This window comes from Poecile atricapillus, chromosome 15, assembly GCF_030490865.1.
Source record: "Poecile atricapillus isolate bPoeAtr1 chromosome 15, bPoeAtr1.hap1, whole genome shotgun sequence".
NCBI classification, from domain to species: Eukaryota; Metazoa; Chordata; class Aves; order Passeriformes; family Paridae; genus Poecile; species Poecile atricapillus.
The window spans coordinates 15,613,618-15,632,087 of record NC_081263.1 but is presented as its reverse complement, the minus strand read 5'-3'; the positions used below and the strand labels follow the sequence as shown (position 1 = coordinate 15,632,087).

The window sequence follows — 18,470 nt, the reverse complement described above, 5'->3', positions numbered from 1 at the left end:
TACCATGGGCTAGGGGAGCAGCACGTGAACGCGGGATGGAATAAAGATCGCGGGAAGGGCGAGACACGGTCTGGGGAAACAGAACTGGTGCTGTCGCTGTCCCTTGCCAGCCGCAGCCGGGTTGGGCTTCAGCTGCCGGGGCGCAGCAGTAGCGGGGCAAGAGGGGAAGTCCGGGCTGGGCACCAGGCTCCTGCAGACCCCGCGGTGCCAGTGGAAGAGGAGGCGGAGTCGGGCTAGCGGAGCGGCACCGGCGGCTCCCGGACGCTGCCCACGCTTCTCGAGCGGGACGGGCTCGGGAGCATCTCCCCGCACCTGAGGGCCCGGGGGCGGTCAGTCGCAGTGAGCCGCACAGGCGCTCCCCAGGCCCGGGGAACTGTGAGATGGCGTTCAGCGGGCAGCCCAGGGTGCGGGCGGGGCCGGCGTGCGCGGCCTCTTTAAGAGTAAGAGCGCCACAGCAGTGCTAGGCACAGCGGCTGTCGCTCCACGCATGCGCACAGCGTGTCTCTGCGACTTACTCGGTGCTGCCGGCTCAGGGGTTGCGCGCAGGGGTGGGGAGTCGCGCTATAGTCGCTCGCGCATGCGCAGAGCACGGCTTCCCCCGTGCGCTTTGTGGTGCTGCCGGAAGCGGGTGCGGGCCGAGCACAGCGAGTGGCGCTCCCGGTCCCGTGTGGCCGCGGCCCCGTGGCGCCGGCGGCCTGAGGGAGCGGCGCGCTCCGACATGTCTGCGGGGCTCTCGGCTCAGGTAAGACGGCCAGGCTTCCCGCCACGGCGCAGTCGAGCTCGGTCCGCTTCGCCGCCCGCCGGGCCTGTGGCGCGGGCGCCGCCCGGAGACTCCGCCGCGCTGACCTCTGCGCTGCCGCGGCGGGGCCCGAGCGGGGCGGGCGGCGGGCGAGCCTGTCCCCGGGGCTCCCCCAGCGCCTCGCCCCTGGCGGGTGCCGCGGAGCCACCGCAGGGCGGGCGGGAGCGACTCTCGATGACCTCCCCGCGGCTCAGGGCCCCTCGCGGCCCCTGCTCCGGCCCCGCGCTCGAACCGATTTTCGGGTGCCTGGGAGGAGCGTGAGGTGGTACCCGCGCCCTTCCTCCGGTCCGGATCCTGCGAATGGGAGCTGGGCCTCAGGGAGGAAAAAGTTTGTGTCGCTCTTTCCCGCAGAGCGCGACCAACAGCTCGCTGATGCCGAGCTCAGGCCTCCCGGGCTCTGTTCGGATTTTGCTTTCCGTGTCTCATTTGGTCTCCCGGCCCAAATCCTATTTATTTGGTAAACAGTGGACTGCAGCGAGGCTTCCCCCGGAGTAAGGGGGCTGTGCCTGCAAGAGAGTCATTCCTGCTTGAGCAGTTTGGAGACTTCACGAGAAACTGGACTGACAAATAAGTGCCAATGTAAAATAAACTGTTGGGTAAAAATTTTCTCAGTCGAGTGCACTGTTTTGTGCTCAAGTTCATTAAATAGTTTTTTGGCACAAATGAGGGGTTTGAAAACTTACTAAATTCTCAGATGACCTGCCTGGAAGATAATTTTCTCAAACCTACTGTTAAAATGAGAGTGATAGTGAGAAGCAGAGTAGTACTGATGTCTGATTAATGATGCTTGAAAGCAGAATAATACCCAAAACATACAAAACTGACTGATGTTTTTGCTTTTTTTATGGCTCTGCTCATCTTCAGCTGTAACAGTATGCAGCTTCTAGGCCTTTTTTGTAGGAGGTGCCCTGCGTCCTGCTTTGGCCAGGCTGTGTCCAGCAGTGTTTTTGGGAACTAAGGAGGCGATGGGGTCCATGAAGTGTTGGAGATAGTAAAGCCGGAGTCCTGTGGCTTAAATAGTACCTTACATTTGAGACCCAGCCTTCTCTGTGGTGCATTCATGTTAACTTCTGCTACAGTAATGCAGTAAAATCTGACAAATTTGTCTTCTCTGGGCAAGGGCAACTGGGATTCTCTTCTCTGATCCTTAGTAGCACTGTGACTGAATGGCTTGGGAAAGGATGACAGGAGATCATGTTTTTGTGTGTGCCTCGTCTCTTCTTGCCTTGAATATAGAGATTTTTTTAAAAATTTAATAGTAACCCTGACATGCATGATTTTTTCTTTAACAAAATACTTAAAATACTAAGTTTCTGCTGGTCTTTCTCAGATAGGTCTTTTATATTGTTCTTGCCATTTTTATTTTATGCCTGCTCTCTGCTCTGGCTGTTGTCCTTTACACACAGGGCATACCTTAGGCAGAGCTGACCTGATAGATGGCTCCAGAGGTGAGCTACCAGGAGGGCTGTGCTTCCTCAGATCTGCTAGGCTTAATACCAGAGCTGCAGTTAGTCTCAGCTAGATCTAACTCACTTTCTCCAGCATGAACTTGGAGGGCAGTGGGCATATAGCAGCTGTTCATGCTCAGAATGTCACAGGACTGAGAAAAACTGCTCATAAACATATGATTTGTGCTCTGGGGGAAGGTGGGTTGTGTCAGAATGGCTTTCTGGCAAGAATTGTTTCCTCTAGAGAGCAGATATTAGTATTATTAGGTGGCAGAAGTCACGTTAAACGAGAGAGCTTTCTTTTTTTCCAGGAAATACTTATAAAGCATATCTGATATCCTAAAACTTTGATGTAGACCTTTTTTTGTGGCTGTTTCTCTGGTTTAGGCTCAATTAGGCCTTCAGCCTTCCTTGAGCATATCTCTGCTGATGGTCTTTGCATCTCTTGTACTACTAAACAATTGTGTCTGCTCTGCTTTTTTGGTTCTAATAAAAGCAAGGAAAGATCCACTTTTGGGACAGCTTGTCTTTGTGCTTGAAGTTCTTTTGCATTGTAGGAAAATACTTCATTTTACATCTGAAGCTGCTGAACACAAAAGACTAAATGTTCACATTTGCCCCCAGCACTTCCCTCCCTCAGTGTACGTTTTCTGAGGACCTGCTCTGTACATGGGTATTGATTCCCTGACCTCTCCCCTGCACACGCTTTAAATACCGCAGCTTCAGGCTCGGACCTTCTGTACATTCTTTCACAGTAACTGCAGAATGTGGCTCTGTTTAGTTCTCACTGTCTAACTTTAGTGATCCAGGAGTTTAATACTTTGGCTGCAGCTGTTCATATTAAGTCTTTGGAAACTGGAAATAGAACTTTGTTTTTTATGGACTCATTATTCTTCGGTGCTCACTGACTTCTGTAGTGTTTGAGAACTGAGAATCTTGGGTCTTCAGTGCTGGGACATCCAGTTTAAGTAGTTTATATGGTGATAACTACTGAAGTTCCTAAGATGAAAAAGATTGGGAAGAAATACATTGAAATCCAGATTATTTACCACACTAGTGAATATTGGAATTGACGCTCAATTTCATAGTAAATGAATGTCTCCTTTGTTTTGCTGGTTTTAATGCTGGTGATTTCATTCTAGGTCTATCTGTGAGAGTGTGAGGATGTTTTATTTAGTGCAGCCTCCAGGAACATACAGTGAACATACAGCATACTAGAGTGTGTGAATAACAGGGGTTTATTTATTGTTCTTCTCACTGCTCTTAATCTGCTTTCTGAGAGTCCTTAGTGATTTGAACCCCAATAGGACATATGTATATGTGAAGTGCAAATATTCAGCTTCATGAAACTTGGGAGATGTTAGTTGGGCCAGTGGGCGTGCTGTATTGAAACTGAGATACAGAAGTGTTGCAAAAACAAGTCAAAATCAGGTGTGATGTGACAGTTGCTGTTTTGGTCTTCAGTTTTCTGTTGCTGTTTCAGTAGTTACTGATAAATACAGCATATTGGAAGGGAGGGAGTCCTGCTGCTGCACAGCATTATGTGCTCTTTGTCTGAGGCAAGTTAGGAAGCTGTCAGTGGAATCTGTTAGGAACGTTGTCTAGGATATCGTTGAGTGGAGACTTTCCAGTGTTTTTAATTCCTGTCCAGTTAGAAGGAGCTGCATACTAGATAGATTTAGGAATACTCCAATCCTAACAGATTGCAGCCATTTCCAATTCAAGTGGCAGTTGAACAGGAGTCTTAAATAAAAAGTGACTTCTGCTCCTTCCAAATTGAAACTTTTAACTGCTAAATATAAGGGTGTTAATAGATCGATACCCTGATAAATCTCCCTTGTAAGGATTTTGCATCTGAATCAGTTACTTCTTTCAGTATTCCTTGCATATTGCTAAAACTAATGGATTTCTTTTACAGTAAGACCAAAGGAAGCCTCAAATATTAACAAGATACAGACTGATCATTATATTTATGTGTGAATGTCAGACAGCAGGCTGGGATTGTGTGGTATGAGATGTTTTGGTTGTCCTGCTGCTAAATCTCTTCAACACGGAATATTGTATATATTCTGTATCTGTTAAAAGTGCTACTCCTCAGAGGTGTGGAAGGGTCACCCAGAAGAGCTTTGCATCTTTTCTTCAATGTGGCAGGGAGCTGCATGAAGATGGGTGATTGTGTCCTAGTATTTCCCTTCCCCAGTGCAATTAAGGTTTTCTGAAATGTAGCAGGATTTGGGAATCCTTGTTCGAGTTCTTCTAGATGGGACATCCAGTTTCAGTAGTTTATATGGTGATAACTACTGAAGTTCCTATGATGAAAAAGATTGGGAAGAAATAGGGTTTGCCTACAATTTTCTCGTATTGTACAGCACTTCCACACACCTGGGCACCCTTCTCTGGGATGAGGGGCAGCCACAGTGAGTGTGCTGTGGTTATCACTCACTGATAAGCTCCTGCCATGAGCTGCTGTGCACTGCCTTACTGCCAGCTGGAGGGTGGGTGTGGAAAGGACATGCTGTTTGATCAGTTCAAATCAGTTTATTTAAACCAGTGTTCCTCAGGTGCTGTTGAAGGGTTGCATACTTCTAATGAGCTTGTGTCACAGGAGAGGAATGGAGAGTGCTTCCCCTCTTCCCTTGTAGGATAAAGGGTAGGGACTCTGCTCTGGGGATAGAGGCAATGTGCTGTGGGGCTGAGAGAGGAGGGGGAAGTCTTGGAAAGTGGATTCTATCTCATTTCTGTCCCTTCTGCTTTGGCTCCAAACACAAGATGGTGTTCAGAAGGGAGAGAAAGGGGAAGACAGAGCGTCTCTGTGGCTATAGGACATGGAAGGAAAAGATACCTGTATGGAAACCTAGATAGTGAAGCCAAGCAGTGATTGAAGCCATCACTGAGGACTGGAATTTTGTGGGTTTTGTTTGGTATTTTGTTTTTGTGTGGTTTTTTCTTTGATTTTTTTTTTATTTCGGTTTTTGGTTTGGTTTGATTTAGGTGGGGTGTGTGTGTGTGACCTTTCTGTGTCATGGAATTGCCATTTTTCTCTAAGCCTAAGGGTTTTGACCACAGTGACATGAGCATTCCCTGGCCTCAGTCCCTAGAGGAGAGAAGGTGCCTGAAGAATGTAGGGATTGTACGTCCTGCAGGCTGCTTCTGCTCTGGTTAATTCACTATCAGATAAGCACACATGATTGCTGCCTCAAACCAGGAAGGATGTAGTTTGGAAGACAGCATCTTGCTGTCTCGCTTTTCTGTCTCCCTTGAAGGGAATCATCAGGCTTTTGTATAGGTTTTGGGTATAAATATTTGGGGAGTCAGCTAAATAGGCAGATTTGCCACTAGGCTTTTCCCTAGGAATGCATATTTCTAGGCCTGGCTTCTTGTTTGATTTTGGGCCAATGAATGTCAGAGGGAAGTGTTCAGAATATTCCTTGTATAACTAACTGGCTTCCAAATTCTACCAGGTAAGTGTAGTTGGCAAACAGATCTTGGAGTGCCATCCGTGACAGCTTGAGCTGCTCTGAGCTGTGTCTTCTGAACACTCATTGCTTTTTTCCTGTGCCAGCCCTGTTTTCCTTGTTCACGTGGTCAGCTGGCACAGATAATGGATGGAAGATTCCTGATTCTGGTGGGAGAGGAGGAAAGTGAGATGGTGCAGTCTCAGTTCTGGTGGCTTAGGCTGCTGTGGTACCACAGCTTGAGCAGCAGTTTAACGTTGTTGTGAGCCTGTACAAAGCATTCTGCTGTCAGAGGGATGTTCCTGCCACCCTTCTGGCCTTGGGTCCTCAACTGCACTGTTGTGTTGGCACAGATGTTTCTCATCTGAGTTAGATCAGATGTGTGGATGTGTTTGATGTGTGGATCAAAACTGGCAGTGCATGGTGGGAGTCTCTGAGCTGCCCAGTGCAGTCTCATGACCGGTGCTGCCTCACCCCGCCCGTTCCTGGGGCGGGGGTTTCTGGCCTGGCTCCCAGCCCTGCCTCTGTACAGCGCATGGGTCTGTGCGCTGCTGGTGCAGTGCGAGCCGCTGCTGGGGACACAAGGGTGCTACTGCCTGAGAGGGACTGTGGGAGCACAGCTTAACTTCTGCTGTTTCTAATCACCTCTCTTGGTTGAGGTTTCACAACAATGCCAAAATACCTAGCCTAAGCTCCCATCACTGCAAAAACCTGGTTAGTTCATGATCAGTTTGGCTTCCTGATCTCAAATGGCAGTGAGGGGAAATGCACAAACTACAGTTGTGCTGGGATTGTTACTGAAAGGAGAACTGTGTCTAGTTCTGAGAGCACTGCCTGGGAAATTTCCTGGTGGCTTTTCTGTCTGGAATCTGTGGGACAAATGTAGATTTTTATGGAGTGACTCTCTGTGTGTATTGACTTTAAAAGGATTTGAAATGCGCCTCAGTGCATTGGAACCTGTATGTGTTGTAATGAAACTGTAAAGTGATGCTGGGTTTAAGCTAGTGATGCACTAAAGCTCAGCAACTCCTGAACTCACTGCAAATAAAGGGTTAAATTAAATTAAATAATATTAATTAAATTATCACTCAGTCGCATTTTGCAGCTGCCAGTTTTGAGAAGTGCCTGCTGTAGAAATACCTTATGAATGTAAAAGAGGCTAATTTTTTGTCTTCTCAGATGACTAAAGTTTTCCTGGAAGTTTTCTGGTATCTCTTTTTAACTGCCCTTGAAGTGAAAAAGGGAACAAGGGATGAATTGCAGCCATTGCTACATGAGCAGTATACTTGTAGAACTGTTTCCTACTTACCTGAAGATGTCATGAAAATGGGAGCATCTTTCCTGAAAAGATGGTGCAAGCAGAAGTATGAGGTGAAGTCACTTCTCAAGTTCAAGTATCCAAAATGGGCTGATAGTCCTGAACTGAAACTTGCTGTAATCTCTGTAATCAAGCTATGTTAAAGCTCATCTGCATAAAAAACATACTAAGGTTGAAGAACAACTGTTGAAATCTCTTCTGGATTGTCAAATGTGTGAAATGGATATATGCATCTTGAATTTACAGGGGTCTGGCTTGTTATACACAGCCTCAGTTTTGCTGACTCATGTCATCGACATTTCGACTAATTGTCTCTTTTTCGTCCTTGCCCCCCAGGTGTTGATTGGATTGTAGCATAGAGGCACTATGTACTCAGAGTGGAGATCCTTGCATCTTGTCATTCAGAATGATCAGGGGAATACCAGTGTACTTCACAGCTATCCTGAGAATGTGGGGAGAGAAGTGGCAAATGCAGTGGTGCGTCCTCTTGGACAAGCTTTAATTACATCATCTGTTGGAAGTGAGAGTTTACTGAAAACAGACAAGGAAGTAAGTGCCTTTCCTTGGAGATGATAGTTTCCTTCATGCCAGAGTGAGAGTTTAATGGTTTTCTGTTTATTTCTTTTATTTTTCTCTCTTTATTGTCACAAGTTTTATGAAATGTGATACATTTTTAGTTTAGTAATCTCCATAGGGTTTTTATTAGCAACTAGATCATAGCAACAGTGTAACTCATCACTTAATAGTAAATGTTTATCTGAGCTACTGTACCAGGAGATTTAGGCTGAAGAAAACCAACCAAAAAACTCAAAAGAAACTCAAGGAATTTAGCATTTAACACAAAGCCTTTCTAATTACCTTCAGTTTTGAAGCAACAGTATGTGACTTCAAAAAAAAATATTTGTATAGTACACATATTTATTAGAATTTGAGTTTTCACTAGCAGCTTTTGTGTGTTCTAAAGTGTTTTCTCTACAGTTTAGCTTTGAGAGATTCATGATTTAGAAAGTGATTTGCCATTTATTCATATTCTTCATAATATCATGATATATGAGTTAATGGTTTGGTATTTTCTTGCAGGATATGTTAAACAGAATTGCACATATAATATAACTACTGTTTTGTTGTTTGGTTTTTTTTTAATTAGAATGAATCTGTTCTGACCAGTACTTACTTAAGAATATTTATTTTTAATAACTTTTGCTTTGTGTTTATTAGGTAAAATGGACTATGGAGGTGGTTTGTTATGGACTGACCCTCCCTTTGGATGGCGATACTGTGAAATACTGTGTGGATGTGTATACAGATTGGATTATGGCTCTTGTGTTACCTAAGGACTCTATTCCTTTACCTGTTATTAAGGAACCAAACCTTTATGTTCAAAGCATTCTCAAACATCTCCAAAATCTCTTTGTACCAAGGTGAGTGTTAGGGATTCCAAGCTGTAGTTAGCAGGTAACCTGTCAGAGGACACACGAGGCGTGGAGGCTCTTGAGTAAAATAAGACTGTGATTGCTGCAAGCTTAGGAGGAAGGTGTTTCTCCAAACATCTTTTGTAATTTTGCAGTAGCAAGTTGAGTTGTTGCTGCTGTGGTTAGGTAATTAGAATCACAGATAGTTCATATACGGTTTGAATGTTTACCATCCCAAGAACTTCAAGATTTATCTCTATTGGATGACTGGAGGGTAAGCAGAAGAGCATCACTGTGTGACCATGTGCTTTTTATTGTGTAAAACAGATAAACTAAGAGCACATCACAGTCCCAGCCGTTGTTAGTCAAGATTTGAGCACGTTTGTGATGTACTGAAGGATCTTGCAGTGACTGCTCTGTGCCTGCATCTTGCCTGTTAAATGTGCATGGTTATGCTGACTGTCCTTCACTGGTAGTTTTGAAAGAGCCCTGTGGCAGAGTGCTTGCTGCCTGACATCCTTGGATGATGGTGTTGAGATAGACATGTTTCTTGGTCTTGTACACAGCTATTTCAGATTGTCAGAGTGCACAAACATCGTTACCTTATTTGTAGTTTATGGCAAGTTTACCTGCTGTTTGACATATGTACTGGACAAGATTAAATATTAGTGTCCCCTGAAAAGGTATTGAACTTCAATGTTTAGTATAGGTCCTTAAGTATCAGATCATCTGCTTTTATCAGTTTTAAATATGTATCACTGCAGGTGGCTTTCAAAGTGCTCAGCTGCACTTAGGTCACTTCACTAATGGCTTTGTTTATAAAGGACTTTGAATAATAACTTGCAAATTCAGATGAATTCTTTGCTGGTTATTGATTGCTTTGAAGTCTACCACCTACTCTTAGCTGCTGTTGCTCTTAAGTTGTAGTGAAAATGCATTTTAATTCCCATTAAAGGATGGTCAAGGCAATGACACAAGTCTGAGGAAAGCAAGCTTTGGATTAGACTGCAGCAGGAGGTTGTCTCTAAGTTTTAATAAGTGCAGAATATGGTCTGCTCTCTGGGATCCTTTATTCCCTTGGCACAGCAGAGAAAAAATTCACTAGTCCATTAAATAGTTGTTTCTGTGATCCCTTGCTTGCTTTCACATCGGAGACCCTAGTGGCAGGCAGCAGTAGTAGTACAGCTTCTTGCATGCTGTTGGCACAAGCTTCCACTTCACCCTTCTCTCCCAAATTCATTGTTGGACCTCGATGTAGGCTGGTAGACTACGTGTGATAACTGTTGAATGAAATAATTAACACCTAGAGACATGGAGGGCTGAAAAATCATTATTTTAAACATTGTCCCTGTAGTATATCTGTTCAATAGTTTTTCTTTCAAGAGCCTCTGAGAGGTATCTTAAATACTGATTTTTCATGGTTGCTGCTGTCAGCACTCAATGTTCAAATCCCTACTCTCTTTTTAAGTTTTACCCTACAGGGAACTGTGTTCAGAATTCACTCCAGCAACATAAGAAATTTCTATACTGCAAATGAAGTGCAGAACTGAGTTGTATATACCTGCCTTGAATAAAAGCAAAGTTTCAGACTTAGGTGTCTGTGGTGGGGAAGAGGAGAATGATTTTTGGGTTTACCCAATTGATGGAGGTTGCTGATGAGCGCATGTAGAATACTTACCCAAGAGCTGTTATAGCCACCTATATAAACCTGAACTGTTTCCTAGAAAAATTTGCTGTTGTGTGAAGCCATTAAGTCTTTATCATAAGCCTATGTCCTATGGAAGGTTGTGATTAAAATAACTTCCTTCCTCATCCTGGATCTCTGGAAACAATGTTGCTGTTGGTTTGGCTATCTTAAAAGTTGTGGCCCAGAGTTGTGAAGGCTTCAGACTCAGATGGTGATGTATAAGTGAGGTGTGAAACGCAGCAGCCTGAAATGGGCACTTCATTGTAAATGGCATCTCATGGGTTTTTGTACACCTATACAGAACAGCTGCATGTAGATTATTCTAATCTGAGTGCTCAGCTGAATTACATGCACAGACCTTGAAATAGTATGGTGCTGAAAAATAAAACTGTGAAGGCTGGGTGAGTCAAGTTACTTTTCCTCTATCTGCTGCAGTGATGGTAGAGAGGGTCTTTGCCTCCTTCCCTCCTGCACTTGCCTTCTGTCCACCCTGAAGAAACAAACACTTTTTTGACATATTTGAATAGTCCCCAGGCAACCCTCAGGCTTTCCATTTCTGGCAGCCCTAGAATATCCAAGAGGTCTTGAAGATGACTTAAGCAGTAGTGGTTCTTACTGCAGTCAGATAAAGTTTCAGTGCCACAAACACTGTTGAAAGGAAATATGAGAACTGTCTTCCCCTGTATAGCTTCTCCGTGAGAGTGAGGTACAGATATCCTCGTCCTCTGCAACAGAAATGTCTGGAATTGCTTGAGAGACCATGTAACATGTGACTGCCAAAGTACTTTTTTTTGTAGTTCCTATACCTCTCATATGAAATCATGTGAACAGTACTTCTGAAAGGGTATGGCCAAAAGGCCACGGTCTGTAGAAATCTAGACATCTAGAAGTCCAGAAATAGTGCAAGCAGAGCTTGCCACTGGGTCAACTTTGTGGACAAGAAGAAGTCATAGATGGACAGGAATCTTTGAGTTGCCTTTACAGGATTAGTGTAGAAGTATCCTATTAGCTTGCAAATAAGCCCTGTTTTTTTACAGTTTCTCTAAATTATTAGGGAAACAAGTCTTGAAGCAGCCTTGGAAGCTTCAAGCCTATATAGATTAAGGATATCTTTCAGTTGAAACAGTCTGCTCTGTTGTTGCTCAGGCAAAAAAAAAAAATAATATAAGCAAGAGAGGGCTCACTTGTCCCAAAGTTTATTGTTCTACAGACAGATTCTGGGTTATGACCTAGAAATAGCATCAAGCAACCCACTGAGGTCCTGAACTGTGGCTCGTAGTCTGCAATTTTGCATTAGGCATTATCTTGTCTCTTTGTAATCTTTACATATAACATTTATGCTATCAAGGTAAAAGCTGATGGTATTTAGTGGACCAGCACATTCTTGAGGTGCTTACTATGCAACATGACTTGTGGGTTATACCACATGGAAAATGTTTGGTAGGAATCTGATGATACTACTTAATACTCCAGTGGAAGGTAATGCTTTTATGATTTTTTTTTTTGTCATCCTTCAGTGGTGGTAGGAGGGATGACAAAATGATGCATATGTTGAAATATGCCTTACATATACAGCACACTCTAATTTGTAATCTCCTCTTTCACCCTTGAAGATTTAGGCTTCCTCAGGTTTTTTACCAGTGTCCTCAGATACTGTCCAGAATGTGTCACATTACTGTTTTGTACCTGTTCTGCCTTGTCCAGACTAACTGATCAGAGGAGGTGATACTGCTTTGTACTGCTTCTGCACAACTTTGTGTTGAGTGACTCAGCAGTGCCAGTGTGGATCTGATTATTACTACAGGAAAAACCTAGAAAATATGAAACTGTTTCCTTTCTTCCTTCCTTACTCCTAACTGCTTACAGAAGAAGATCTAGCAGGTCATTAAATAGGAACATCAGACTAAAGGAAGGAGGGATAAGAATTAATTTGGAAACAAGATGAGAAGTAGGAATAATTTAAATTAATTTGCTAATGATATGTTCTTCTAGTTTTGCCACTTCTGAATTATGTATGTAATAATTCATGATGTCTCAACTGGATTGTCATTGTTTGGCCCAAGATAAATCTGAGATGATGGATTGTGCTTGCTCTGGTGTTTGCTCTATGTATTTAGTCTCACACGGAGAAGAGTGTTACAGTGCCTCTTGTGCTCATTAAGGCAGAGTTAGGATGCCTAGCAGCAGAGTTGAGGTGCATGGAAGCATATTGGCTCATGTTCCTAGGTCTCACTCAATAATACTTGGTTCCTTTTGTAACTGCTGAAAGTTCATGTTACTGAATACATCATGTAATAGTTCTTTCTCAAGTATTGTTTTCTTCTCTTACAGGCCAGACCCAGGATCCAGTCAGATCAGACTGTGCTTGCAGGTTTTGAAAGCTGTCCAGAAGCTGGCGCATGAGTCAACAATTATGGCAAGAGAAACCTGGGAGGTTTTATTATTATTTCTTCTTCAGATCAATGACACTCTTCTAGCAGCTCCAACTGTGCAAGGTTCATGTTCATCTTCCATTTGGTTCAATTACTGAAAAAAACCTCGGTTCTTCTTGACTTTCAGCTGCCAGCAGGATAGGGGAACCCATTAAAAGCCCTGAGGAGCTACCAAAGCCCAGTAGTTCACTCCTAATTCTGCTCCATTACTCCAAAATAAAGCATTGCCAGAAAAGGCTGAATGATATGGAGCTGAGTTTTCCTGAAAGTGTTTTTGAAGGACAGTGACTTTATACAGGAGCAGTTTGGTATGAACAGTTTCAGACAATGTTGTTCCCTGTTTGTTCCACTGAAACCCCTTTGTTTTGTTGTTCAGCCTGCCTAGTGCAAAGTAATAGTGTCAGTTTTACCTATTTCAAAAAAAGACTTCAATACAGACACAATGTAATAGGAGGCTGCCTGAGATTGGTGGATTCCTGCTGTCCCTTAATATACACTTGTGGCTGGGCTTTGTCTATTGTACTTGGTCTTGCAAAAAGGCTAATTGACTGTAGGAAGCAAAGATCAGTCTTAAAAATTATGAAGAAAAAAGGGGCTTAATCTTTATTCACTTTAACCAAAACCTCTTTGGGGAGATATTTGGATTTATCAGAACACTAACTGAAGGTATGCTTGGTTTCTGTTGTAAGGTGGCATTGCTGAGAATCTGGCTGAGAAATTAATTGGTGTGCTGTTTGAGGTATGGTTACTCGCTTGTACGCGGTGCTTTCCAACACCTCCTTACTGGAAAACTGCCAAAGAGATGGTGGCTAACTGGCGACATCATCCTGCAGTAGTTGAGCAGTGGAGCAAGGTCATTTGTGCCCTTACTTCCAGGTAGGAGAAATACCATGGAAATAAATGTATTTATGGGGATAATCGTGGTTATACGTGTTTCGAAGTTGCTTATTTGTGGAATGCGCAGCAATCTAAAAGTGAATAAGCAATACAAAGTGAGAGATCTTGCTGTATCCTTGGATTGCGTGTGTATTCCTTTGTTCTGCAAGGGAAGATCTGAGTTTAATTCTCTCTGTTCTTGTGGAAGTTTAGCACCTCTGTGATATTTAGCACTTTGTGACGCACGTGTGTGTGTGTGTGTATTAGTCTCCATCATTGTGACTCTTCATCATATGCCCTGAGGAATGACTCAAGAATATTAGTGTAGCATTAAGTGCGTGTGTGTGACCATCAAAATTATTAGATGCTTGTTAGTTCTCATGCTGCTGGGTTTGAGGTGACTCTTGGACTCTGCTTGGACCCCGTTGAGCTGAAACTGTGTTACAGATGCCTGGCACTTGTGCCCTGGCAGTCAGGATGTGATGAGCCAGAGGCAGACCACAGGCTCTCTGCTCTAGAGAGCAGGGGACAAGAGCTGTACTGAGTCTTGCTAGGTATGGGAACAGTGAGGATCATATATGACAGAACTGTTTAGGATGGAAAAGACCTCTAAGATGGTCAAATCCAACCATGCCCCCAGCGCTGCCAAGCCCACACAACCCATGTTCCCAAGTGCCACATCCACAGGTCTTTTAATACCCTTTGATGATTTCACCACTGCCCTGGGTAACCTGTGCCAGTGCTTGACAATCTTTTCCATCCAATTTAAACGTCCCCTAGCACAACTTGAGGACATTTCCCCATCTTCTGTCCCTTGTTACCTGGGAGAAGAGGCCAACCCTCTGGTGGCTCCAACCTCCTTTTTTGTAGTTGTAGAGAATGAGAAGGTCCCCTCTGAGTCTCCTTTTCTGCAGACTCAGCTCTCCCAGCTCTCTCAGCTGCTCCTTGTGCTCCAGCCCCTTCCCCTGCCCTGTTCTCTTCTCTGGATATGCTGCAGCCCCTCAATGCCTTTCTTTCCGTGTGGGGCCCAGAACTGCCCCCAGGATTGGAGGTGCCTCAGCAGTGCCCAGCACAGGGGCAGTCACTGCCCTGGTCCTGCTGCCACAGCACAGCTGGTACAGGCCAGGTGTCATTGGCCTCTTGCCCACCTGGCTCTTGTTAACTGCTGTTGATCAGCACCCCCAGGACCTTTCCTACTGGGCACTTTCCAGCCACTGTGCCCTAAACCTGTAGCTCTGGTGTTGTTGTGACCCAGGGCAGGACCCATCACTTTGCTTTATTGAACCGTATGGAGTGGCTTCAGCCCCGTGGTTCAGCCTGACCAAATCCCTCTAGAGGTCCTTCTTGTCCTTCAGCAGGTCAGCTCCTGCCCACCTTGCTGTCACCTGCAAACTGACCGAAGGAACGCTCACATCTGGGCATTGCAGGAGAGTTTTGGCTGTAGTAGAAGGCTTTGAACAGTGAAGAGAGTTTCAGTATCCTTAATATTGAGGTCCTTTTGGTATGAAGTCTTTGTGGGACAAATCTCAGACTCTTTGAGGAAAAAACCTCATTAATTGCTTGTAAGAGGGTCGTCTGGGTCTCCTTCCAGCTCTTCTGAAATATCATTAACTTATTTCTGTAAAAGTTCAAAGATGTGTTAAAATTGCTGCATTGTGAAATATTCAATAGTATATTTTTCTGCAAGGGTTTATTATAACTTTGAAAACTTTTGCTTTGAATTACCTGTCAAAATGTGAAGTGTGGATAGATTTTTCCAGGTTATGTTTTCTTATTATTTGTTAAACCCCTGGGAAATAAAGCTGCAATACGAGTTCTGTGTATTTCCCACGCTATTTCTTTAGCTATTTTTAGCTTGTTAGATGTAGCGTTACATAAGGGAAAATAGTTTATGATTCACTGATCTGAAAAGAGCAGCTCTGTCTCAAAACATGTGTTGGTGTTCTGCACCACATGCTGTGCCTACACTTTCTTTCCCACTGTTGACTAACAGTCTTGGTTCTTTTGGTGCGCAGGAGTCTGCAGGGTTTCTGGAATGTTTTAGTCTGTGTTTGGTAATGTTGGTTTATGCCTGATACATGGAAAGTTAGGCTCCTGTGAGGTTGGTTTTAAATTCAGTGGTATTTTAAACTGCATTTTTAATACTTCAGTGAAGCTCCAGCTTCAAACAGTTAAAACGTTTTAGTAAACAGTTCTGTGAATCAGGTTATTAGCAGTAAGCTAAGAGGAAACGTTTCAAATTTAAACCATACGGAAAATTATATTTGGAAATTTGTACACATATACAGTGTTAATTTGTGTCCTTGGCTATGATTTTTAGCAGGATGGAACTGGAGGCTTAATTGTGTTACCATACCAATAGATAGTACTTTTACCCCATCTAGATTGCTTAAAGTATATTTTAACTGTATTTTAACTGTGTGGCTTAAAATTTATTTCTGTCTTCAATCATTCTTGAAAATGTCCCATATGTCACTGAAGATTTGGTCATGCTCTTTGAAAAACTGGTTTCTTGCAGTCATAGGGAGAACTGAAGCAGCGCACTGTGTTGCCAGGCAGTGGTGTGGGGCGTGACAATGCATGGGGTTGGACCAGGCTTTTTAGGGTCTTTAAGAGCCAGGTAATTCCTCAGCAAAAACATACCATGGGGTCATGCCTCTGGGCACTAAATGTAGGTGGACAGAGAGCTGGAGAATGCCTGATACCTGGTGCAGATGTGTGTATTTCTGGTGTTAAGGAAACTTCCCAGTCTGACCATTCCCAAGACTCTCTTGCAGTCACTCTTCCACCACCAGTGACTTTTAACTGCTGGGACTGAAGACCCTTTGCAGCAGCAGCAGCTCCAGTGAGCCAAGGAGTGCCCTGCTTGACTCCCTGCACTTCCCCCTGTCACAGGCAGACCAGCTTTCCTCACCAGTTTGACCCCAGGTTTCCCATGGGAGTCTCACATGTCTTGTTCCATAAAGCCCTTTGTTCCTGGCACAGTAACACAGAAAAAGTTTGAGCTGGTGCCTCCAAGGAGCAGCCCCAACAAAAGACTCCTGGGCTTTTATCCCCTCACAGTCCAAGCTCATGCAAGTCTTGGCTCTTCCTCCCTAGCCCTCAGCTCTTGCAGTGTCTGAGCACCTGGCTGGGCCACAGGTCCAGTGCCCTTTGCTATGCACAGGGTCGGCATTTCCCAGCCTCTCCCCCAGCCTCCCTCAGGGAGCTCAATCAGCTGCTGCACTGAATGGATTCCTCTTCTTCCTTGCATCTGGAGAAGGCCTCATGTCCTAAAGCTCTTTTGCTTTTCTGTCCAGGCTATGTACTGTAAATAGGCTGTGATTTCAGACAAATGTGTTAATTGGCTGCAGGTTACTGTAGTGACCACTGCTGCAGAGAAGTGGAAGATGGAAATTCAGCCTGTTTGACTCTTGGTTTAGGAGTCAGCCATAGGCTACTTCTCTCCTCCTCTTCTCCTAGTTGTAATGACTTAAAAAAGCTATATGGCTTTATAAGTGAGTAAGGATGAGTGGGACATTTCCTGACCATTACAAGGAAATTATCTTAGGGAAAGACAAATTGATTTCTGGGAATGCTGAGATATAGAGAAGATGGAATGCAGCTCTCTTCCATTCCTTTAGAAAGATTATGATAGTCATGGAAATTGAACTGTAATTTGCTGAAGCTGGATATGATGCAGGGGTCAGATTAGACAGCAGGAGCTCAGTGAAGGTCACTGGTGACTCTTCAGGTAGTTACGGCTCTTCTAGGGAAAGATCTTCATTTATCCAAACATTGTCCTCATGTCACTGGATCACTGTATTGCTCTTTGCTGGTCTGTAGATCCCAGCCTCTGACAGATGTGGTGCATCTGTTTTGAAGAACTCACTAAACTGTGGGTTGCAAGTCCTGTGCTGCTTGTAGGTCAACAGTGAGTGCTACTCAGGGTGCTGGAGTACAGTGTAGGTCATCAGTCACAAGCTGGAATTTTGAGCTGGAACCCCTCATGACTTGCTAGTGTCATTGAAAGCTTAAGCTAAAAAGCTGTGAGGATAAGGGCTTGAATTCCTTCTTTTTTAAAAAAAATTCCCTCTTCCTTGACCTGTAACGTCCTATCAGATGTGCATGTGGCTGTGATAACTGGTAAGCCCTCTGGCTAAGTGATGGGAGAGCTGCTGAGGGGTCTTGTGCCTTGACAGCTCTTGGATTTGGTGGAGCTTCAGGCAGGCTCCAGGTGTGCACCATCCAAGACTAAGAAGGCTGAGTGATTGTATAAAATGGGGATCTCTAGGAGAACTTGGGATGTTGCATTATTGCCTGTGGACTCACCTGTGGGCTGCTGATACCTTTGGGGCTCAAAATTCACTGTTTAATTTTGGAGTATGAGCCGAAAAACAGGTCTGTCTGACTTGCTTTCTAGGTTGCTGCGTTTTACATATGGACCTTCATTTCCTCCATTCAAAATTCCCGATGAAGATGCTGGTCTGATTCCTCTTGAAATGGATAATGAGTGCGTTGCACAAACATGGTTTCGCTTTTTACATATGCTGAGGTATTGTAATTACAGCCATCCATTGTTCCTGTTCTTGCATCAGCTCTATGCCTTTGCATGACAAATGAAACATTTCTCTGGAGATTGAGAAGATTAAGCACCTAAATAGAATAAAATGAGAGACTGGTGCCAGTGCCATTCAGCAGCTCAGGGAAGGCCATGAGTGGTTCAGCTTTGAACTCTGACTTTTTCAAAATGTAAACTAGTTCAGTTAATTAAAAACTATTTTAGCTATTTGGCATTTTGGAGGATCTGAAAAACAAAAGTTCTATAGAATTTTGTTTCTCTGAGATAACAAACAGGAAAAGCTGAAAATAGTTCTGGGAGATGCTTATGACTTCCATTTATTCTCCAGGTTAATGGAGAATTCTATTTATTTTTAAAATGTGTGTTTATATTTATGAAAACATTTATACAGTTAATTTTACCACACATATTAATCTTTTTTAAATGCAGAGTTAAAGCAAATGCTATTTTTTTTTTAAAGACTTTTGGACTTGGCATTACAG

At 43.9% G+C, this 18,470-nt stretch overlaps 1 protein-coding gene across 4 annotated transcripts in view; it reads left to right on the top strand.

Moving 5' to 3' along the window:
- Positions 1-603: 603 nt before the first annotated feature.
- The window catches only part of RALGAPB (Ral GTPase activating protein non-catalytic subunit beta), a 63,967-nt gene continuing 46,100 nt past the window's right edge, over positions 604-18,470 (top strand). For all 4 annotated transcript variants that reach the window (XM_058850799.1, XM_058850798.1, XM_058850797.1 and 1 more), the window contains exons 1-6: positions 604-742; positions 7,357-7,569; positions 8,239-8,441; positions 12,451-12,614; positions 13,241-13,427; positions 17,830-17,961. In XM_058850799.1, coding sequence (XP_058706782.1) covers positions 7,387-7,569; positions 8,239-8,441; positions 12,451-12,614; positions 13,241-13,427; positions 17,830-17,961 — 869 coding nt within the window. In that variant the 5' untranslated portion in view covers positions 604-742; positions 7,357-7,386. The remainder of the gene's footprint in view (positions 743-7,356; positions 7,570-8,238; positions 8,442-12,450; positions 12,615-13,240; positions 13,428-17,829; positions 17,962-18,470) is intronic.